This window comes from Dasypus novemcinctus, chromosome 10 (assembly GCF_030445035.2).
Source record: "Dasypus novemcinctus isolate mDasNov1 chromosome 10, mDasNov1.1.hap2, whole genome shotgun sequence".
Lineage (NCBI taxonomy): Eukaryota > Metazoa > Chordata > Mammalia > Cingulata > Dasypodidae > Dasypus > Dasypus novemcinctus.
In genome coordinates, this window is record NC_080682.1 from 104,710,760 (window position 1) to 104,734,559 (window position 23,800).

The 23,800-nt window shown below is 51.4% G+C and overlaps 2 protein-coding genes and 1 pseudogene across 2 annotated transcripts in view; 1 reads left to right on the forward strand and 2 right to left on the reverse strand.

The window, feature by feature from the left end:
- Positions 1–14,479, forward strand: part of DNAJB13 (DnaJ heat shock protein family (Hsp40) member B13) — a 28,568-nt gene extending 14,089 nt beyond the window's left edge. The window contains exons 4-8 of the mRNA XM_004467350.4: positions 3,003–3,160; positions 4,244–4,357; positions 6,542–6,655; positions 7,558–7,634; positions 8,219–14,479. Of these exons, the coding sequence (XP_004467407.1) occupies positions 3,003–3,160; positions 4,244–4,357; positions 6,542–6,655; positions 7,558–7,634; positions 8,219–8,372 (617 nt within the window). The 3' untranslated portion in view covers positions 8,373–14,479. The remainder of the gene's footprint in view (positions 1–3,002; positions 3,161–4,243; positions 4,358–6,541; positions 6,656–7,557; positions 7,635–8,218) is intronic.
- On the reverse strand, positions 10,301–15,209 carry LOC101413268 (dicarboxylate carrier UCP2). The gene is given in 9 exon segments (XM_058306353.1): positions 10,301–11,572; positions 11,575–11,597; positions 11,922–12,177; positions 12,180–12,235; positions 12,237–12,287; positions 13,058–13,266; positions 13,435–13,466; positions 13,469–13,571; positions 15,165–15,209. Coding segments are annotated over 9 exon segments (939 nt in total). The 3' UTR covers positions 10,301–11,408.
- Positions 15,210–17,333: 2,124 nt separating this feature from the next.
- On the reverse strand, positions 17,334–18,319 carry LOC131280251 (small ribosomal subunit protein uS2 pseudogene; annotated as a pseudogene).
- Between the last annotated feature and the right edge of the window lie 5,481 nt (positions 18,320–23,800).

Here is a 23,800-nt window from a genome sequence, read left to right on the forward strand (position 1 = left end):
GGATGCTGCTATTGCAAATATAAAGAACGTGGGAACAGTTCTATAAATGGGTAAGGGGTAGATTCTGGAAGAATTGTGCTGTGCTTGACAGAAATGGCCTAGGCTGCTTTGAAGAGACTATTGGTAGAAATATGGAGCTAAAGGTACTTCTCATCAGGCCTCTGAGAGAAATGACGACTGTGTCATTGCATACCGGAAGGAAGGGACCCTTGTTTTCAAGGGGCAGAGAATTTGGCAAAACGGAGTCCTGGTGTCAGATGGAAGGCAGAATTTGAAAGTGACAAGCATGAATATTTAGCTGAGGAGGTTTCCAGACTAAATGTGGAAAGTGCAACCTGGCTTATCCTTGCAGCTTATAGTAAGATGTGAGAGGAAAGGAATAAGCTGAGACCTGAACTCCTGTACACAGAGAAATCAGAAATTGATGGTTTGGAAAATTATGAGCTTCTGGAAAGCAAGTCCCCAGAGAATAATGCACCATGAGAGGATTTAACCAAACATGGAACCAGGCAGCCATTTCAGTTCAGGTAAGGATTGGAAATGCAGTTATCCAGGAAAGATTTGTGGGAAGTCCTATTGTCCTATGGTTGGGACTCCTGTGTGCTATATATGAAACCAAGTTTTTTGCAAGAACTGTAAGGAATGGAACCACTGCCAGGCTGGATTAAATGGGACAGGAAAAGGACATATTGAAGGAAAAATAACTTCAAAGGCAGAACCGTGGAAGCTGAGGTCTGGACTGAAGACATCTTCTTGGGCCAAGAGAGCAGAACTGCCCATGTATGTGGAAAGGGTGACTACACCGGGCCCTAGAAGAGGGCGGGCTTTCGCCTTTTGTTCAGGAGGATTGTGACCACCCCAGGTTTCTCAGTGCCTGGGGGATTGAGGAGAGCTTCGTTGCCACCCTGGTGCTTGATGAGGATGGAGCTGAGAGCATGGCTATCCCCCAAACGCTTGGAGATGCTAAAGCCCTCACCCCAGTTGTAGCAGTTTGATATAATTGATGAATTCCAAAAAGAAATATTGGATTATGCTTGTAATCTGATCTGTACCTGGGCATGATTGAGTTATGATTAGGGCATTGCATCCCACCGTTTGGTGGGTGGGAGCTCACAGATAAAAGTCATGGCAAAGAAAAGAGTTGGAGATTTCTGATGTTAGAGTTTGATGCTGAAGACCTGGGAAGTCAGCACTCAGAGGAAAGAGAAGCCAGTACCAGGAAGAAGGAACCTTGAACCCAGAGAAAAGCAAGCCCCAGGAACTTAGGAATCCAGGAAGCCTGAACCCTCACAGGCATTGGCAGCCATCTTGCTCCAAATAGACTTTGGTGAGGGAAGTAACTTATTCTTTATGGCCTAGTAGCTATAAGCTTCTAATGCAAATAAATACCCAGCAGATTTCTGATATTTTGCATCAGCAGCCCTTTGGGTGACTAATACACCAGTGTTAGGGAGAGTATGGCCACTGTGCAAGAACTTACAAAGAGGGAAGCACATTTGGCTCAACTGATAGTGTCCACCTACCACATGGGGGATCCAGGGTTCAAACCCAGGGCCTCCTGACACGTGTGGAGCTGGCCCACGTGCAGTGCTGATGCACGCAAGGAGTGCCGTGTCACTCAGTGGTGTCACCCGCATAGGGGAGCCCCACATGCAAGGAGTGCATCCCTGCAAGGAGAGCTGCCCAGCGTGAAAAAAGCACAGCCTGCCCAGGAGTGGTGCCACACGCATGGAGAGTTGATGCAGCAAGATGACACAACAAAAAGAGACATAGATTCCTAGTGCCGCTGACAAGAATGTGAGTGGACCCAGAAGAACACACAGCGAATGGACACAGAGAGCAGACAATGTGGGGGGTGGGGGGAAGAGAAATAAATAAAAAATCTTAAAAAAAAAAGAAATACCAGACTATTTAAAAAAAATGAAAGAACTTACAAAGGATGGGGCTGCTGCTTCGTCAGGCCTGGAAGACAGAGCAGTGTTCCACAGATGATCCTTAGACCTTGAAATCTAAAGGCGTGTGCTCTGAGTGGTTTTGGAATTGTTTGGAAGCTGTGACCCCTCTTCCTTCCAGTTTCTCTCTATGACAATGGAAACATTTATGCTTTGACTGTCCTTCCTTTGTATACTGGAAGCACATAACTTGTTTTCTAAGTTTCACAGGTTCACAGGGAGGGGAATTTTACCCCAGGACAGAACGCACCTATAAGCAATTTTGAAAAGGCTTTGTACTTAGTATTGTTACTGATATAATTCAAGACTTTTGAAATAGCGTGAGGGAATGAATGTATTTGCGTATGGAAAGAACATTTCTTTTTTAGGAGCCAGCGGGTGGAATGTGATGGTCTGAGTTCTGTTCCTGAAGCTGACCCATTCCTGTGGGTGTAAACCTATTGCAGGTGGGACAGTTGATGAGGTTACTTCAGTAAGGTATGGCTCAGGGTGAGTCTTAATCCTTTTACTGGAGCCCTTGGTAAGAGAATGAAATTCAAATGAGAAGAGAGAGCACCAGGGAAGCAGGAAGCTGAAGGCAAGGAACTCCGGTGGAGGAGGGAGACGCTGCTGCGTGCCCTGCCTTGTGACAGAGGAGTCCAGGATCACTGGTGACTGTTCCTTGGGGAGAAAGCATTAACTAATGATGCCTTGATTTGGACATTTTTTTTTGCAGTCTTGGAGCAGTAAGCTTGCAAGCCAATAAATCCCCATTGTAAAAGCCAAGCCATTTTTGGTATATTGCATTTTGGCAGCTTAGCAGACGAAAACATGGGGGGATGTCCAAAGTGAAGGGTGAAACGTTGGAGAGTAACGCAGTATGGTAATCACTGGCTCTGCAATTGAGGGCAGCTTCTTGGCCTTGCCGACAGTCTGAGTCTGGAAGGTGGGAATGAGGTGCTGCGTATCACACTTGGGACATTGAAGAGGTGTGTTTGTGTGTGGGTGAGCTGTAAATCTGAGTCTTTGGATGCAATTTCCTTTATTCCTCTCCTTCCCCATCTCCTACAGAATTTTTTGATGCAGAAGGAGGTGAGGTGGATTTGAACTTTGGAGGGCTCCGGGGTCATGGGGTCAAGAAGCAGGATCCCCCAATTGAACGGGACCTCTACCTGTCCCTGGAGGACTTGTTCTTTGGCTGCACCAAGAAAATTAAGATTTCCCGAAGGGTGAGTACTTGGCTCGCTCCTACTCGAAGCCACCATCTATCCCCTCAGACGCCACCAGTCACTTCCTCTCTGACCCCTAGCTGGAGACTCAGGCAAGGTCCCTGAAGGAATCATGGAATCTTAGATTCAGAGACCTAGAGTCTTAGAATTCTAGAATCTGAAGTTTGGAAGGGATGGTCAAGGGTATTAGCCCAGTTCTTTTCTAGTGCTGGGTGTTGTCCTAACTGGGACAGGATCGCTCCCTTCCCCTCTCCCAGTTCAGCCCCATCCCTGTGGGAGGTGCGAGGGCTCTCAATGGGAGGTGTCTCCTGTGAAGTCTTCCCTCCAGGGAAGGTGGACCACATTCCTGGGATTTCAGCAGGATATATGCCTCATGGTAAGAAGGGGCAGCATGGATGCAGAGGGTAGGCTGGGGGCGGTTGCAAGGTGACCAGTTAAGGAAAGCCCTTGGTGCCCCCGTGTCCAGCCCTTGACCGGGCCATCTTCCATGGCCCAGCCCTCCTGGGATACTGATGATACAGCTGCCCAGCCCCATACCAGGTACAAGAGCAAGCCCCCCTCCCCTTTGCGCAGTAGATGGCATCCATCGGGGCACGTAATTGGTGAAGGGATGGGGGAGTCTATCAGGTGAGGCTCAGATATGCTGACCTCCATGGTCTGTCTTCAGGATTAGGAGATAACCTATCCTCTGTCTTCTCTGCTCAGTGAAGAGCTGCTGAGACACCTGCACAGACACTCAGGGCCAGGAGCTCTGGGCGTGGGGGGAAGGAACAGTGCATTTTCACTGTGCATCTGTTCGTGGCCGAGGCCACGTGGATTCCTGGGGCTGGGGCTGTGGCTTCTTGGGGGCTGCCGGCACCTTGGGCCCCAGTCCCAGCCCTGTGACATGCTCTGTCTTCCTGGGAATCATAAGTTCTTGGATCCAATGGCAACAGGGTGAGAGTAGGGTGTGGCTCAGGGCAGGTTCCCCCCGTTGCAAGGAGGCCCAAGCACAAATCCCACGGAGCATCTTCCACGTGTGCCAAGTTGTGTGCATGGAAATCCTGAACAACCCCCACCCGCCACGCCACCCTCTCCCTGCAGGTGCTGAATGAGGATGGGTACTCCTCTACCATCAAGGACAAGATCCTGACAATTGACGTGAAGCCTGGCTGGAGGCAGGGCACACGCATCACCTTCGAGAAGGAAGGGGACCAGGTGAGGGGGAGGAGAGGCCAACATCCCCAGCCCCTTGCCCTAGGGCCAGTCATTGAGCTTAGGTGGTGGGAAGACTGAGGGGCAAGGAGGCTGGGCCTCTCCCTGTCCCTATGAGCCCTGGTCTGGTAGGGACACAAGTGTGCCGAGAGGGTACTTTAATTTCCTTGGCAGCACAAGCAAATAGCACGCAAAAGGCTGGCTTAAGCAATGGGACTTAATGGCTCGTGGTTTTGAGGTTAGGGGAAAAGTCCAAATCAAGGCATCATCAAGGCGATGCTCGCTCCCCAAAGCCTGGCAATTGGGGCTGGCTGCCGGTGATCCGTGGCCTTAGCTCGGTACGTGGCGGTGTCCCCTGGTCTCTCCCTTCTCTTCGGGCCCTGCCAGTGTCCAGCTTCTGGCAGGTCCCTCTTGGTCTGACTTTCCTTCTCTTATAAAGGACTCCAGGAGCAGGATTGAGACCCATCCTGACTGAGGGGCCACAGCTCACTGACGTAGCCTCCCCAACAGGCCCTGCTTGCAGTGGGCTCCCACCCGCAGGAATGGCTTGAGTTTAAGAACAGGTTTTTCTGGGGCACAGACAACTCCAAATCACAAGATGACCCCTGAAGTCACTTCCAAGAGAGAGCCTCCCGCTGCTCCTGTGAGTGGGCAGCCGGGGGCGGTCCCCACTTCACAGGGCGGAATGCCATGGCTGAGAGGGAAGGACTAGCCCAGGGCAGGAGCGCAAGCGCTGGAAGAAGCCAGCCCTGTTTCCAGGGCTTTTCCTGGCGTCCTCCAGTGCTTCTGTGAAGGAAGCCCAAACGTAGGAGCTACTCAGAAACCACTTATTTTTTTTTTTTATTGACTTTGTAATAATATTACATTAAAAATATATATGTGAGGTCCCATTCAACCCCACCCCCCCACCCCCCTCTCCCCCCCCCAACAACACTCGTTCCCATCATCATGACACATCCATTGGATTTGGTAAGTACATCTTTGGGCACCTCTGCACCTCATAGCCAATGGTCCACATCATGGCCCATACTCTCCTCCATTCCATCCAGTGGGCCCTGTGAGGATTTACAATGTCCGGTGATTACCTCTGAAGCACCATCCAGGGCAGCTCCATGTCCCAAAGACGCCTCCACCTCTCATCTCTTCCTGCCTTTCCCCATACCCCTCAGCCACCATGTCCACTTTTCCCAATCCAATGCCACCTCTTCTATAATACCACTTATTTTTAATTCTTTAAAAATTAAATATTTATTTAAATAAAATATAAAATTACTCTTCAGAGCATGCTGAGTCCTTATGTTCTGAGAAGAGGCAGAATGACAGAGTGGTCAGAGCCAAGAGAGATTAACTCCTCTGCCCACTCTTCTTGCCCTCTTTCTGACCTATAAAACATGCAGTTTCAAAAAACACCCTTCAAGGGGAGCGGATGTGGCTCAAGCGGTTGAGTGTCCGCCTCTCACACGGGAGGTCCTGGGTTTGGTTCCCAGTGCCTCCTGAAAAAACAAAAACAGACAACCGGCAAAACAAATGAAAAAGCCAACTTGGGGAAGCTGATGTAGCTCAGTGGTTGAGCATCGGCTTCCCATATACGAGGTCCTGGGTCCAATCCCCAGCCCCCGGTACCTCAAAAAACAACAAAACAAAACAAAAATCCCACCCTTGAAGATCCAGCCCCAGGGTTCCCCGCTCTGGGCAGCTTCCTGGCCTCTGCACTCTGGTCAGCAATTCCTCTGGGTTCCCCGGTCTTGAGCCTGCTGTGGAGTCACTGTGTGTCCCTTTCCCTAGCCTGGGAGCTCCTTGTGCTTGGGTCCCCAGGGCCCAGAGGAGGCCTCAGCAGGGTTTTTGCGGCTTAATGAAGGCTGGATGGGGCGTGTCCTCACGGAGTTACTGGCAGGACAGACGCCTGAGAGCAGCTGTCTGGCCCCCAGCCCGGTGTTCAACCCACCGCCTGCAGCGCCTCCCTCCCCGGTTGAGTGCATCCGTTTGGGGCATGCTCAGGAGAGGAGAAATGAACCCGGGGTGTTCACCCAGGCAGGCTTCTCAGAGCGAGGGCTAAAAGGCCCTTCCTGATCGCCTTGTCCAGCCTCCGCATTGTACGCATAAAGACAGGGAACCCAGTAGAGGCGGGAGCATGGCCAGGGTCCCCCAGCCAAGGAGGCCTTGTTCCGCTTCGGCCTCCCCGCCCAGGGCCCCAACATCATCCCGGCTGACATCATCTTCATCGTGAAGGAGAAGCTTCACCCTCGCTTCCGCAGGGAGAACGACAGCCTCTTCTTTGTGAACCGCATCCCCTTGGGCAAGGTGAGCGGGCCAAGTGGAGCAGGCAGGGGATGCGGGGGTCAGAGCAAGCCCCGTCTGCCCTAGGGGAGGCCCCCAGGCAGGCACTCTCCCCAGCCGTCAGAATGGGCTGAGTCTGCCATGCAGCCTTGGGGGTCGCCCTCACTCCTGAGAGCGCCGGGGCCCTCCACCCTCACTACCCGGACAAGAGCTGGCCTCTCCCCGGCCCTACACCCCCACAGCCGGTCACCAAGTCCTGCCGATGCCACCCCCCCAATATCCCTTCACCCCTTCCACTTGTGTTCATCCCCTCAGCCCGCGTGCAGCCCTCGTCAGCTCTCTCCTGGATCTCCGCGGCAGTCTCCTCTGTGGTCCTCCTGCCTCCCTTACCTTCTCCAGGCTCTTCTCCACAGAGCTCTTTCCATATTCCATCTGACCAAACCGCGCCCCCAGCCGAAGCCTCTTCCCCTGGCATTCGAGGCCCTCCACGGCCGCCTGGCTGATGTCATCGCCCTCTGCTCGCTCCCCGGCCAGTTCGCAGCACCCAGCCCCTCACCGCTCCCTGCAGGCTTAATGCCTGTCACGCTCCGGTCACTTGCGTGTGCTGGCCCTCTGCCCGGGAGGCCACCTCATCCACTGGTCTGACTGGCAAAGCCCTCACCCCCGAAGGCCCTCGACAACTGTTCCTGCCATTGTGCAGCCTGCCTGCCCCCTCCCCCACCTCTCCTCAGAGCCCACAGACCCCCTTACTTCCCTCTGTCGTAACTACACTATCACAGCGGTCCTTGGGGGGCACTCAACTGTTGGTCCTTTTGTCTCTCTGGTGCCTAGCTCAGGGCCTGGCGCTGAATATAGACTCAGAGTCTTCTAAACAGCATGGCACGGCGACCCTGCCCGCCCTCACCTTGGCCCTAACCCTCCCCCAGGCTCTCACCTGCTGCTCCGTGGAGGTCAAGACCCTGGATGACCGTCTGCTCAATATCCCCATCAATGACATCGTCCAGTGAGTGCCTCTGCCGCGGGCCCCCGTCGGCAAGCGCAGGGCTGGGCTGGGCCTTCGGAGGTCGTGTCGGGCTGGCCTGCTGGGTCAGTCACGCAGGCTGTGCCCAGCAGCAGGCGCCCAGCGAGGGGAGGAAGGGCTGACGTCCGGCCCACACTCTGCAGTCACCTGGCAAAAGGAGGGCCTTTCCCTGATTTGCACGAAGCCGCTGGAGAGGCTCGAGGTCCGTAGCGCTGGACCATCCTGCTGCCCCTATCTTCCAAAACCTCTCACTAGATTTGCATCCCCTAAGTCCCTTCCCACAGAAGGCCCTCTGCATGGGAAGCTTTGCTCAGCAGCCCTGCACCCCCAACCCCCAATTTAGGGTCTGCCCACCTTCATCCCTCCCCTATCCTGTTTCCTGGGGATCCTCCATCGGAGATTGAGTTTGGGGCGCAAGCCCCTGGGGGAGGCCAGCTGACAAGAGCCATCCCACGGCGGAAACTGCCGTGATTGTCTCACTACGTGAGCAGGCATCCCTGGGACCTATGGAGCTTCTGCTCTGGGGAGCCCTCTAAGCTCCCTTCCTCCATTCTTCCCTGTCTCAGCCCCAAGTACTTCAAGAAGGTGCCAGATGAGGGGATGCCTTTGCCTGAAGACCCCACCAAGAAGGGGGACCTCTTCATCTTCTTCGACATCCAATTCCCCACCCGCCTCACTCCCCAGAAGAAGCAGATGCTGCGCCAGGCGCTGCTGACATAACTGTGGGGGGCCGGGGGCTGGAGCAGGCTGGCCAGGCCTCTTCCTCCCTCCTGCCGCCCCTCTCCCCAGCCTTAGGGTGTGCAGGGGAGCCAGCCTGCGTCACGGATGTGAGGGGTGGGATAGCGTGGGACTTCTTGATGGACATTATAAAAGATTGTTCTGATCCTATAGCTACACTCAGTAGAGCATGTCTTGGGAGGAGCTTGATACCAGTCCTTCCCATGGAGCCAGAGGAAGAGCAGGCCCAAGGAACTGAGGTCCTGGGTCCCTGTCCTGGCTGCAGCACTGACTTTGCTGAGAGGGCGTGAACAGGTCCCCAGGGGCCTTGGCAGAGTGGGGCAGGGCTGCGTGGCCCTGCTCTGGGTCCCCAGCTCTGCTCTGCTGTTCTGTAACACACGGTTTTTAGAAGGGAGTCTCTATAGTGTGATGTGGACCCATCGGAGCCAGGAAAATTGAATCCCAGAGAAAACACTTGTCCCAGGTGACAAAGCTGCCATCGGAACCCAGGCCTCCTGCCTCCCAGCCAAGGCCGTGTTCCAGGCTCCCTCTGCTTGGGAAGGTAACCTGCTAGAGCAGAGCACAAGCACTGCAAGTGGCTCTGAGTCCCACCTTCCCAGCGTGCTTGTCTTTAAACTGGGCTGTCTCAGGCAGTCATCTGGAAAGCAGGAGGCTTGGGCTCTGGTGCCACTGGCTCCTTGGACCAGTCCCTGGCCCTGAGTCTGTCAGTAGGGCCGAGCTCGTAGCATCCCACAGGCTCGAGTGAGGGTTAAGGTCGTGGATGTAAAGTGCTTGGTGAGCTCACTGCCTGGATTTCAGATGTTGCAGGGTGTGCAGGCCACCCCTGCCCCCCGTTCTGCTTTCCATCAGACATCGGATACTGCATTTCTTCCATGCCAGGAGGAAATACCCCTCTCTTGAGTCGCGTTTCCATTCCTATTAGCTTGATATGGATTTTGTTTAAATAGGGACTCAGCAGCACTTAGCAGGATATGTAAACTCCCAGGGAGAAGGCCGCAACAGAAGGACCTTGAGAGGCAGAATCCAACCCGAGCTCTAGGGAGCCCCTCAGCAGGGGTACAGGACGGGGGCTGGGGAGCAGGCCACACCTGTGTCTGAACCAGGCATGCTACTTCACCGCCGTGTGCCTGTGGGCAGGTCATTTCACCTTTCTCAGTGTGACAAGGATCACTAACCCTCCCTTCCAGGGCTTTTGTGGGCACTGAGGCAGTAGCCAGGTGTGGAGGGTGGGGGCGGCTGACATTCCCCAGCCCTAAACCTCCTGTCTCTGGCCTGGTGGAAAGACTGCTGAGATTTCTCTTTAGTACTCACTTACCCGAGGCAAAGCAGGGCTGTTAAGTACTGAGGTTAAGAGAGAAAGTGACTACTCCTGATCAAGGTTAGTGACTCCCACTGGTATACTTTCCAAAGGTTCCCACCGCCTTTCCCAACTCCTCTTGTCCTAGGGTCATACCCAAAACATGAGGAGGGCTGGTGGCCTTGTGTCCATCCCAGTGACTGGCACACAGGCTGGTCAGTCACCAGCTGTGGCTGCTCTTAGCGTTGCTGGCAGACACGCCTGGGGCAGCTCACTGCCCTTTTCTCCCGGTATAAAACATTAATTCTGCCTTACAGGAGAAATGTTAAGGTTTAATCCAGCCAAGGCAGGGAGGTCTATGAGCACTAGTCCCAATTCAACCGCTGTCTGTGTCCTTGCCTGCAGGACCTGTCTCTGCCCTCAGCTTCTTCAACCCCACCCAGTTCAATAACTTCCCTCTTAGGACCGAAGGGCGAGAAGCGGCCAGACTTGGTCTCTCACTTGGTCTGGGACTTTAGGGAGGTGGATTCCCATTTGTAAAGTAGAATAAAATAATCCCACAGCACCTAAGATTCCCAAGTCCCTCTAAATTTTCCAAGAAGTGCTAGAGATGCTGGGCAGACAGGACTTTTCATTTTGCAGATAAACAAGCCTGAGGCCAGTTGAGCTTTGGGGGAGTCTCCTGTTCCAGGAGAGGCAGGCACTGGAGTAGCAGAACTAGGTGGAAGCCCAGTGGTCGTCCCTTTGTCTCCAGGCTGCTCCTTCATTTGCCACCTCAGCACAGGACCTGGGGCTGGACAGAAGAATGAACTGGATGACTTCCAGGAGCCCAAGACTGAATGCTGGAAGTCAAAGATGAATCACAGTGCCCTTTTAAGGTCAGGTGGCTCCTCCCCTGCCCACCAGATGCCAAAAGGGCCCACTGGACCAAGCCTCTGGTAACAGTTACAAGAGAGGGAGGAGACACCAAGGTTGAGCTTGCTTTATGGGGGATGTGCAGGGGGGGGGTTTGTTTGGGGGGAGTAGAATGAAGAGGTCAACTTCATCAGGAATGAGGGGCAAGGCAGATGAGGTAGGGAGGAGTGGTAGGAATGAGGAGAGGGAAGGGAGGTGGTGGGAAACGGAGAAGGTGCGAGGAAAGAGGGAAGGGAAGGAGAGGAGGAAAAGGGAATGGGGTTTGGCTGGAGCAGACACCACAGCCAGGTGGTCAGGTCAGCAGAAGAGGCTCAACAGGGAGCCTCTCGGAAGCGCAGGCAGCCGTGAGGGCCCGGTCAGCTGTGCGTGGGGACGAACATCACTACGTGCCAGGAACCCAAGCAGAGAGAGGAGGGCATGCACCTAGGAAACAGAAACCATAGGTCACAAGGTGCATCTCGTGACCCCTGGGGTGCCTCCACCCCCCCGCTAACCCCACAGGGCCCTGGCATCCAATCCAGCCCTGCGGCTCGGTCCAAAGGAGCTGCGGACCCAGGAAACCGAGTCTCACAGCTGTGTGGCAAAGAGCAAGTAGCCTCTCTGAGTCTCCATTAACACCCATAAAATAGGGATCATACTATCCCTGGGAGAAAGGAGTGAAGAGGATGAGAGAGTACCTGGGAAATACCAGAAATAGTTTGACACCTGGATGCTACTCAGAGACAGCACCACGTGGTTTTCTTCCACCTGTGTGAAGGGCATGGGTGGGCAGGAGGCCCCGAAATTGGGAGGGGTGGGTCAGAGGCTCAGCCTTTGTGGAAAGCTTGGGGTCCCTCCTTCTGGAGCGTGGCAAGGGCACAATGGCCAGCGCTGCGAAGTCCCAGGGCAGAGTCCACGTATCCCGTCTTGACCACATCGCCAGGGGAGGCAATGACGGTGGTGCAGAAGTCCGCCCCTAAGGCGGAAGTGAGTGGCAAGGAAGGTCGTCTGCCAAGGAGCAAGCACAGGCCAGGCAGTCAGGGCTCCTTCCATGTCGTTCCAGAAGGGCAAGCAAGGCCTGGAGAAGTAGTTAAATACTCAGGGGCCTAGCGGTCTTAGAGAGAGAGTCCAGTGGGGCCCTCTCCTAAGGACCTAAGTCATCCCAATTGCGCCTCAGTTTCTCAATCTGCAAGTAAAACGTCACCCCAGCTGGCTTCAGCAGGGTCCTTTAGAGACAGAAGGTCACTCCCACAAGCAAAGGGGCAGTAGAATGAAAAGATATTAGTCTCCAGGCAGCCGGACTCCCACATGCCCTCCGGCTGGGAGAAGAAGACCTCCTTTAGGAGGCCTTTAGGGGGGCATCCTTGACGAGGTCATAGGTCACTAGCTCCGCACAGTTGGCAATGGCACTGCGAGCCACACTGGGAGCGGTCCCTACAGAAGGAAGGCGCCTATGTGAGAGCAGGGAATGGGGGAGGAGGAGGCTGGAGAAGGGGTACACGCCTCTCCAGAGTCCCCGGAACCCTTCCACCCGGGCGATGGTCTTGTAGGCACCCACAGTGCTTTGGTATCTCCGGCCACCTGCAGCCTGACCCATGCTTGGAACCGGCCCTTCATCACATCTGTGAGCTGGGCCACGGCCACAGCCAGGACTCGTGGTGCTGCCACCCAGGAGGCGGCTCCCGATGCCAGCACCTGTGGGGAAACTGTGGGTGTCAGTGGCTTCACCTCTCCTCATCCTCACCAAAGCCACCATATAACCATAACTCCGGCCTTTCAGGAATAGGGTGGAGACCAGCTCTTGCTATAACACTTCCTCGCATCAAACAAAGTATTGCTGTGAATGTCTACTACTTGCGAGGCACTGGGTCACAGCAAGGAATAGGGCGACAATGATACTTAGTGCTTTCTTTCACAAGGTATTTTCACTTACTTCATTTAACCTGCTCAACAGCCCTGAGAAATGAGAATCATTTCCATTTGACAAATGTGAAAACCAAGGCTCGGAGAGAAGTGGCTTTACTAGGGACTCGAGACTCAAAAGACTTGTGTTCTTACCTGAGATCTACTTCTTGCCATGTGATCTTGGGGAAGTTAACTTTTTTCTGGATTCTCAGTTTCCTCAAGTATAAAATGGAGGGTCAGCGTTTTGCCTTGGAAGCAAAAGCCCTGTCAGCTGTTTCCTGGCTCCCTGTTGTGAGCCCTTGGGCAAGTCCCTTCCCTCTTCGAGTCTGAGTTTCTTCCCCTTTAACACTGGGATGACACCACTGGCTCCGAGGGCGGTTCTGAGGACTGTTCTGCCAGCTCAGAGCCTGGCACAGCCCAGATGCTCAGGGATCACTGGGAGAACCAGGGAACTGGGGGGGGGGGGGGTCGGGGGCGGAGAAATAAAAATAAATCTTAAAAAAAAAGAACGAGGCTCAGTCGGTACTGGGAAGGAAAGGTCAAGAGGCATGTGGCCCCGCTTCACACTCACACTCGGTCCTTGGTGTAGAACTGCTTGACGGGGTCGCAGAGGCCGATGCGGACGGAGGCGAAGCTCATCTGGCGCTGCAGGCCGGCGACCAGCCCGTTGTAGGGGCTGCGGGGGCCCTCGGTGTGCACCATGGTCAGGAGGGCGCCCAGCACGCCGCGGTCCCGGGCGCTGGCTGCAGCCTGCAGTGGGTCCTGACTTTCTCCTTGGAGCTGCAAGGCCAAGAAAGGGTGGCTGTGGAGATAGGCAGGTGCCTTCCCATCTCCTGCCATCTCTATGCTCTCAAGTTTACAGTCTCACCCCACCCGCCCTAAGGAGTCTGTGTCCCTGGGGAGGGAGCACACTAGACACAGTTGGACCCCCAGGCTTCATCCCCTTACCTGCAGCTGGACTTTAGCGGTATCCAGGGGCGGGTGATGAGATCCGCAATGCAGGCAGCTGTGCCAGCCCCCAGAAATTTCACGGTAGCTGTCGGGGGCACATCAGTGGCCTTGAAATCAACCAGGATGATTTCCTGCTACCACCCAGGAGATGGAGAAAAATTGAAAGGGGGCACCTTCAATCAGCAACAAGACGAGATAGAGAAACTGCCGGAACCTGAGCCAAAGGGAGAGCAGCCCATCACAGCAGGGTCCCGGGCCTGCACCCACCCCCTCCCTGACAGCACCAGCCCTCGGAGCATAGGACTCAGCGCAGCCCTGTGAAGGAAAATAGGAGTGAGCTCCGAGGTATGCAGGTAGGGGACTGAGAAGCAACTCCTGACCAAGGAGTGCCCGTCATACCCCTCTCTTTCACTACAGGAAGTCAAGATCGGGCTATCCTAGTGCTGCTGCAGAACCAGCACTGGGCCAGCCTCTCCATCGCTGGGGATGGAAGTGTCACCAATGATGCCCACACTCTTCCTCCTGCAGATGTGTCTGGAGGGCTGGCAGGGACGGGAGAAAGGTTTCAGCCAGATGTCTCTTAAGAGGCACATGCAAGGTCACGGCTTCTGCCCTGGGTTTCTCAGAAGTCTCTGTGGACCTGGGGTTGTGGATGACGATCCAATCCTGTGGGAAACAAAGGCATGTTGTTTCCATGGAAGCAAGTTACTTCCTTGACCACTGAGTCAAGCTGTCCCTTATGATTATCGGTGCGGAGCACAATCTTGGCTGGGTAAGCACACCTGCAGGCAGAACAATACATATAGAACAGAACAACCTGAGTAACAGGATTTATGAGTATAGTTACTGATTTTTATAATAATAGTTCCAGTAAAGTTTGTTGGTGTTTATCAATCACTAGTTAATATAGAATGAGGTAAGGGTAATAGGTAACTTGATTTTGTGCTGAATGTCACGTATGTTAGGGGTATATATACTAGCCCCTCAACTCAATAAAGTTGTCTGATGAGCTTGAGAGATCAATGCTCTCAGATCCCCTGAACCCAGTCTTTCTTTGTCTTTCATTCTCGTTACCTCGGGTCACTGACCAAGACTCCGACACAATCCCTCAGTTTCATTCTGTCCCTGACCCCTGTGTGGCTCAGGCTCTCTAGAGTCACTGTTTCAGGAAGACTTCTTGGCCAGGCAGTGTTTCACAGGAGATAACATCTGCCTCAGATGTTGTCTCGCAGGTGATTCAAGCTGCTTTCAGAGCTTGCAGGACATACTCTCAATGAGAGGTAGGTAAATGTGGGTGATCAGAAAAGACGCCTTAGAAAAGGTAATGCTTAGCTGGGCCTTCAGAGATGCTGGGCAATTCTCAGGGCTCTCCCTTCTGGCCTGCTGTGAGATGCAGGGAAAACTCTTCCCCTTCAGCCAGTTTCCTTCCCTCTAACATAGGGGACCCACATTTTCACCACAAGACAGGCAGGGATGGGTAGGTGTAGGTCATGGGCTATAAAGAATCATACAGGAAGTCAAAGGCTCCATTTTGTTCTCTGCCCAGGAAGCGAGCCCATCACCTAGTGCTGCTCTCTCCCCTGCGCTTGATTCCCTGACTTCATAGAAACAGTTGCTCTGGGTCCAGCCTGAGGGGCTGCCCTGTCCCTGGGGCCCAGGAGTCAGTTGGGAACAGAGAACCATGGAAAGGAACAGCTCATCCAGCTTCTTCCTCCTGGGCTTCTCACCCCAGATGGCTGGGGCAAACGGAAATCAAGAAGCTCCTCTTGCATTAGGAGCTCGGAGAGGATGGAACCGGGCCTTTTTCATCAGAGGTGTCCTCGATGCCTGGGCCATGTGAGGCTCAGTGAAGGCTGGTTCTCAGATGGCTGAACCGCTTGATGAAAGCGATCCCAGACTTCCCAGCCCAGCTGAAAGGAACTTTCCCTGCTCTGACACCCCCATCTCCCATCTTTCCCACCCCACTGCCCAGGCACTCTATTATACACTTAATCATGGAAGGAGCAGTCCTTACTAAAATATTAGACACGAGGAAGCTTAGTAAGAGCCACATCCACAGGGTCCAAAGCTTACGCTATTTGCTGACCTTGAGTGGGGTTGCAGGGTGTTGTGAGGGCCAGAGAAGGGTCACACCCGGGCCCTGCGCACCTGGAAGACAAGCGCCAGAGGCTCAGTTGCCCTTCTGATTGCTGTCTTGGGTTTGCCAAAAGTCCAGGACCTTCAAAGGTCCTGATTTTTCATAGGAAAACATGTTTCTCAGTGAGAAGGCGATTTACTCAGAGCGCACAGCAAGGAACCGGGGGAATTTTCCCAAAACCAGCTCAAAGTGAGAATGGGAACAGGAGTTTTTAAAGGCAAAGAAAATGGGGATGCGTGCAATTTTTCAGTCCTGAATTGTCTCAAACACATTAAATTTGTCCTTGGTTTCAGTGGTTAATTAGCCAGTTGAGCAAGGTTTTTATGACTCCTTCTTAGCTAACTGCTTAAGGATATCAAGCTTTTTGTCTCCATAGATTTACACCATTCTGTCTGGTTTTGCTTTGAGATGTTATCTTATTCCTGTAAGGAATAAGATGGAGAAGGTTTGGTTAATGTTCTTCAGGGAACTAAGTGTAAAGAGTAAACTTTTAAAATTAGAGTAATAGAAAACTTTTAATTAGTGTATTAATTTCAAAGTTGTTAAAGGAAGAAATTTTTAGTAAGTCCATTTTTTAGCTATTACCTTTACCGGCTCTGTAAGGTCTCACACTGAGACCTCCAAGATCAAGCTTCTTGAAAGGCGTCCCATTCTTCAAAGCTGCTGGTGGCTCTCAGGGCCCGTGTCCAGGGTTTTCCCTAGAAAATGGCTGGGAGACGGAGCACCTAATGATCATACTATGTGTCCTGTGGACAAGGGCAGAAGAGACTTTGCAAGGGGAAATCCACCTTAAAGGACCGCACAGGCAGGGAAAGGGCCCCCTGACTAAGCACGCACTGCTTTCCGAGGGGAGGGGGAGTCGGGGCCCATTTCACCCGGGGCAGCCAACTACCAGCTAAGTGCACACACTGCAGGGGAAAAGGCGCTGAGGCGCGACCTCCCCATTCCGCGCCCTATCCTCTCACACTCGTTCTGCCCGGGCCTCTGCTTTAGTGACAATAACAGAGACAGCCGCACCGCAGTCTGCTGACTCTGCAGGTGGGAGTTTCGTGAGGGGTCACGAGGGCACAGGGACTCCACGCAGCTGGCTGCGAGGAAGCGGGAGGGGCTGGGGGAGGCCAGGCAACAGCTCAAAGCACCCCCCCACCAAAAACAAAAAATAAACAAAAGAGCTCCAGGGGAGGCGTGAGGGTCCCTTAGAGATGGAAATTCTCTCCCTGAATGCTGAAATCATTTCTCCTTTTAGGCTCCAACTGTTTGGATGAGACAGCATTCGTTGTGGAAGGCAATCTCCTCAGCTGATTGTAGATGTAATCAGCCATAGATGCAATCAACTCACTGATGAGTAAAGTCTATGATATGCCCTTTTATTACAATTAGCCCAGGGCTTGCTTGACCAGACAACTGGGCACCATGACCTGGTCAAGTTGACATATTAACCTGATCATCATAGTCCACCCCTTGTCAACTTGGCAGCCATACACATCGTCTTAAACCATACTTAGAGATACTTAATTTATAATAAAAACAAGAACAGATACACACACACACACACATATACATTAATATTTCTGCCTAATGTTACTCAACTGTCCTGCATACAATTGTAAGTGCACTAAATCCCTGTAGAATAGGGTACGAGTCCTTGGGTAATATTCACTCTTAAACGTGATATCCTTTAATACTAAGATGTGAAACTAATACAACTTATGCCATATGATAAGGGGGAAAGACAGGGAATAAAACAAATATGTTCATTTTATGTATATGTACAAACATTCATAACAAGAGAAGGATGACATTTTTTAAAAAATAGAAGCTGATTCATTTCCTGGAACCTTATTTCCACTTCCTGTTGGAGCCTGTGAAGATCAGCTTCTGCCCCCTCGGGCTGTTCCTGCCCACTGGGGGCCTGAGCAGTGGGGGCTGCAGGCCAGGCTTCAGGCGCAGGGGGAGCAGCCAGGCTGCAGCGGGGAATGCGGAGCAGGCACGGAGGGCACCTGCTCGCCTTCAGACCAGTCTGCGGCCTTGGGCTGAGGGGCAGGGACTTCAGGAGCAGGAGTGGCCCATTCACCCAGAAGCTCCTCAGCCTTTTCAGCACGGCCTGCTCTTTCTTTGCAATCTCTTCAGGATCTCTGTTGAAGTGGAGATCAGACATGATCACCCATGGGTGCTCATGGGAGATGGGGCCATGCATGTGCAGAACTTGCTGGGCCAGCATCCACCACCTCACACTCCCGGGTAAGCTCCTTTGCTGTTGCGTGTGGTGAAGGCATCCACCTAGGGCAGAGGAGAATCTACGTCACACCGAGCAATGGTGGGCAGGTGAGCGTAGGACACCTCCGTGAGAGGCTGGTGGTCAGCCTGGCATTGGTCACCACCAGAAGACGTGGCTCCTGGAAGGCTGCCTGAATCTGGCTGGTGAAGGTTCCAGGAGTGAAGCGCCCAGCAATGGGGGTAGCTCCAGTGGTGGCAGCAACCTTCAGCACGGCCCGCTGGGCAGTATTCCTGGAAGATATGACACTGACATCAGCAGGGTTTTCAATGGCAGCAATGACATGAACCACCAGCTGAAGCTTCTCCCAGGCCGTCTTCAGATTTACGATGCAGGCGCCATCACTTTTCCTTTTGAGATATGCTGTTCCATTTGGAAGTCAAGGTTGGTGCCCCATAAGTGGATTCTGCCCCAAGGAATTTGAGGACATCTTCTTCCATCATCTGTAGGACATCAAGGAATCCGGACATTGTTTAAGTTTCCCTTTGAGTTAAGGCAAAGGGGCAACAGCCATATAGACCCCTCTCTGGGTATTGCAGAAAGGCAAGGGTGAAATATTTATGGCCATTACAGTCCTTGATTCTGTAACTGGTAATGTGGTTGAAGTTTGTATTTATCACTACCTTCTTCCACTACTCATTCCAAGTTCCCTCTACCCTCAGCAAGCACTTCAGCTGGCCGTGGTTCTTTGCCTGGTGGGGTGACCTAAGCCTTCATTCCTGAAGATTCTGGGCCTTTTTCAGTCCTGCCTGGATTGGGTCATTGCAGTTTTCCATTGACTTTAATCACAGGGCATGGCAGTACTAAGAGGTGTCCTAGGCGGTCTCTTGTATTCCAGGAAAACTCTTCTTTGTCTCCACTGTGTAGTTGCAGTCTAATTTCCCCTGGATAGGATAGACTTTCCCAGGCAGTACAGTAATTCCCAGTAATTCCCTTCCCATAGTGGCCAGGGGGTAGTCTTAACTTCCATTTCAATGGAATCGTATTTCCTGGTGGAAGCATTCCTTCTTTTGGAACTAAGACCCGTAGACCAGCTGAGCTGAAGTTTGCAGGGACAGAAAGCAAAAATTTTCAGTCAAAGGGATGCTGATGCAAAGTACCAGAAATGTGTTGGCTTTTATAAAAGGTATATATTTGGGATAAAAACCTACAGTTGGCTCTTAAGAAACCAACTCAAGGCTACTTTCTCACCAAAGTCTTTTGCCACATGTTGAAGCAAGATGGTGCGTGATCTCTACCTGGTCTCTTAAGGATCCACGGGCCCAACTTTTCTGATCTAATCTGTAGGCTGGCATAGGATTCATCTCGCAGGGCTTCCTGTATCAGTCTAGCATAGGGCTCAAGTTTCCTTCCCAGCCTTATCAGCTGCTCCGCTGCTCTGGACTTTTCAGCTACAAACTATCAGGTGAACGGCTCATCTCTCCCCAGGCTTTAGCTGTTTGAGCCTTCTCTCCTCTGTTATCTACAAAGCTCTCTCTCTTCCTGTTGTGTCTTCTTGAGTGAGTGTCTGTTTCTGTCAGCCCACCAAGGGGGCAGGGACTAACCTGAGTCATGCCTTACTGACGTGGTTGAATCAAAGCCCTAAGGTGATTTAATCAAGTAAACTTAAAACCTTTGAATTTAATATAATCAAAGGGTATCACACCCAGAGGAACAGACCAGTTTACAAACATAATCCTTCTCTTTTTTGGGGTTGATAAATAATCGCAAACTGCCACACTCATAGATCACTACAGGTAATAGTGAATGGCACTACTCCCATTCACTATTACCATTCACTATTACCCATTCACCCCTTGATTCCTGGACCCATGAATCCCGGCTATGGAAGAAAGAGCATCATAGAATGGACACTGGTTTAGAGCATACACAGCCTCCTGGAGAACATTGTCCCAGCCCTGCAAGGTACTGCAGCCCAGCTGGTATAGTAATCGAGTCTTCAAAAGGCCATTCCACTGTTCTATCAATCCAGCTGCTTCAGGATGATGGGGAACATGGTAAGACCAGTGAATTCCATGAGAATGTGCCCATTCCCACACACCCTTTGCTGTGAAGTGGGTTCATTGTTCAGAAGCAATGCTGGGTGGAATGCCATGGCTGTAGATAAGACATTTGGTGAGTCCACAGAGGGTAATTTTGGAAGAAACATTGCGTGAAGGGAAGGCAAACCCATATCCAGAGTATGAATCTATTCCAGTAGAACAAATCACTGCCCCTTCCATGAAGCAAATGGTTCAATGTAATCAACCTGCCACCAGGTAGCAGGCCGATCACCTTGAGGGGCTGAATGTGGGTCTGCTGCTGGCTGACTGGACACTCAGCAGCGGTTGTAAACAGGTGGACCTTGGTGAGGGGAAGTCCATGTTGCTGAGCCCATGAATAATCTCCATCCCTACCACTATGGCCACCTTGCACATGAGCCCTTTGGGCAATGACAGGAGTGGCTGGGGAAAGAGGCTGAGTGCTAGCCACAGAGCACATCATCTTATCCCTTGATTATTAAAATCTTCCTCTGCTGAAGTCACCCTCTGATGAGTATTCACGTGGGACACATATCTTCATATTTTTGCCCACTCCGAAAGGTCTATCCACATACCTCTTCCCCAGTCCTCTCTGTCACCAGTTTTCCAATCATGTTCCTTCCAAGCCCCTGACCATCCAGCCAAACCATTGGCAAAAGCCCATGAATCCACATACAAATGCACCTCTGGCCATTTCCTTCCTAGCAAAATGAACAACCCGGTGCAGTGCCCTAAGTTCTGCCCACTGGGAGGATTTCCTCTCACCACTGTCCTTCAGGGATGTTCCAGAAAGGGGCTGCTGTGTTACTGTTGTCCACTTCCAGGTGATACCTGCATATTGTGCAGAACTATCTGGAAACCAGGCCCAAGTTTTCTCTTCTTCAGTCAATTGATTGTAAGGAACTCAGATGCTTGATGAGGGTGGTCTGGAGAGGACTGCTGCTGGCAAGCCCTTGGAAGGGGTGGGCCCCCACAAAGCCCTGAGGAGAAGACATCAGTCTAGAGATGATGTTCAGACTTTGAAATCTAGGGGAGTATGCCCTGCAGGTTTTCAGAACTGCTTGGGACCCATGAAGCCTGTTCTCCTGCCAATTTCTCCTAATGGTAATACAAATGTTTATCCTGTGACTGTCCCTCCTTGTATATTAGAATCAGATAACCTGTTTTCTAAGTTTCACAGATTTACAGCCAGAGGGGAACTTTGCCCCAAGACAAATTGTATGCCTCTAACTGATTTTTATGAGATTTTGTACTTAGCATTGCTACTGAAATGATTAAGGTGTTTGAAATATTGTGATATAATGAATGTATTTTGCACATGTAAAGAACGTGCCTTTTGGGATTCAGAGGGTGGAGCATGGCTGTTTGAAGTTTTTTTATGAATCCCAAGAGAAAAAGATTATGTTCTTGAACTAATCCATTCCTGTGGGTGTGAGACCCTTCTGATGGGACTCCGTCAGGGAGGCGTGACTCTGCCCTCTTACTGAAGTTGATATAAATGGAGAAAGAGACACAAGGAAAGGGAGCACTGCCATTTTTGACCCTACAGTGTGCAAGGAGGACTCAAGGATTACTAGCAGCCAAAGCTTAAGCACAAAGCCCCCAAGAGACTGGGCCCATGGAGGAGCTCAAGCTTTCCCAAAGCTGAGCTCTGGGAGATGGCAGATACTGGAGGGGAAGGCAGGGACTTTAGCAGATATTGGTGGCCATCTTCACCATGTGGCAGGACCCCAAATTACCAGTAGCTGACTTTGTTAAAAGCATCCCTGCTGATACCTTGATTTAGACATTTCAGACTCTCAGAACTGAAAGCCTTTACCCCTAATAAATTTCTTGTTATAAAAACCAATCCATTTCTGGTACTTTCCTTTCACAGCCCTGTAGCAAAGTAAGACAGCTGCTCAAAGCAAACACCAGGAAATGAGTTGGCTTACACAACGGGAATTTATTCATTCATGGTGTTGTGGCCAGGAAAATGTCCAAATCAAGACATCATCAAGGCAATGCCTTCTTCTAGAAGACTGGTTGCTGGCAATCCTTGCCTCTTCTGGCACTTGGCAAGGCACATGGCAACATCTGCTGGTCTCTCTCTTCTCTTCCAGGTTTTGTTGATGTCAGCTTCTTGCTTCCATGGCTTTCTCTCTCAGGTCTGAATTCATTCTTTATAAAGGAGTCCAAAAATAGGATCAAGACCCATCCTGAACGAGGTGGGCCAAACATAAACAGAACTGGCCTCATCAAAAGGACGTACTTATCATGGATGCACACACCCATGAATGAATTAACTTTAAGAACATGTTTTTCTGGGTTATAAACAGCTTCAAACCACAATGTTAGAGTGTTTGTGGCAGTGATAGAGAAAAAAATTACTAAAGCAGGATAGAAGAAAAACACAGGAGCAAAGACTTGGAATAAGGAAGAGTGGATGAGATTCAGTGAGGAAGTGAAAGGATTTTCTTAGAAGGAGCACAGAATGTCGTTTACAAAATAAAGAAAGGGTATTAGATTTGCTGGTGTGAAGATTATGTCCTATTGTGTCTCCTTAGATTATTGGTTACATTTTGTTTCCTTTTTTATTTTTGGACTTTTTTTGTCTCTATTTTTTAAAATATTACATTAAAAAAAATTAGGTCCCCTTATACGCCCCACCCACCTCACCCCACTCCTCCCCCCATAGCAACAATCTCCTCCATCATCATGAGATATTCATTGCATTTCGTGAATACATCTCTGAGCACCACTGCACGTCATGGTCAATGGTTCACATCATAGCCCACACTCTCCCATGTTCCATCCAGTGGGCCATGGGAGGACATACAATGTCCGGTAACTGTCCCTGCAGCATCACCCAGGACAATTCCAAGTCCCAAAAATGCCTCCACATCTCATCTCTTCCTCCCATTCCCCACACCCAGCTGCCACCATGGCCACTTTCTACATGCCAATGCCAGATTTTCTTCGATTACTAATCACAATAGTTCATGAATAGAATATCCGTAAGTCCACTCTAATCCATATTCTATTCCTCCATCCTGTGGACCTTGGAATGGTTGTGTCCACTCCACATCTATATCAGGAGGGGGCTTAGATTCCACATGGATGCTGGATGCAATCCTCCTGCTTTCAGTTGTAGGCACTCTTGGCTCCATGGTGTGGTGGTTGACCTTCTTCACCTCCATGTTAGCTGAGTGGGGTAAGTCCAACAAACCAGAGTGTAGGAGCTGAAGTCTGTTGAGGCTCAGGACCTGGCTATCATATGGTCAGTCCAGAGATTCAGATCCCCTGGGTATATATTAAACCCCAGCATCAACTACAGTTCTGGTAAAAGTAACAGGAGAGGCTTGTGAAAAAAGACCACATCTGAGCCCAGCTCCACCACACAGAAACACAAACTCCAAAGAAGGGCCAACTGACATGGCACTGAACTCCATCTGCCATGACCATAGAACCTGTGGGTCTTTGTAGCCCTCAGAAGAACCAATACCTGGGGTTGTATCTACTTTACCTGTCTCTGGGACTCTGCTGAGGTGTGCATAAGGGCAGCCCCTCTGATAACCTCCCAGCACTTTTTGGAGACTCAAAGCCATATAAACTCATTTGTCCTTTCCATTTCCCCCTTTTATTCAGGTCAAAAAGCATTTTTAACTCCTGGTATTATACGAAGACTGAGAGAGTCTGCTGGTCCGAGTTGACCCTTTATTCAAGGTCATTTTCTAGTTACATCATCAGCTGGTACTTGGTAGTAATCCCTCGGTGCCAGGGAGGCTCATCCCCAGGAGTCATGTCCCATTCTGGGGGGAAACCAACACATTTACATGCTGAGTTTGGCTTCGAGACCGGCCACATTTGAGCAACATGGAGGCTCTCAGGAGCACCCTGCAGCTCTGGGCCTTGTTCTTATTTTAGGTGTACAGGCTCACAAGCATAGTC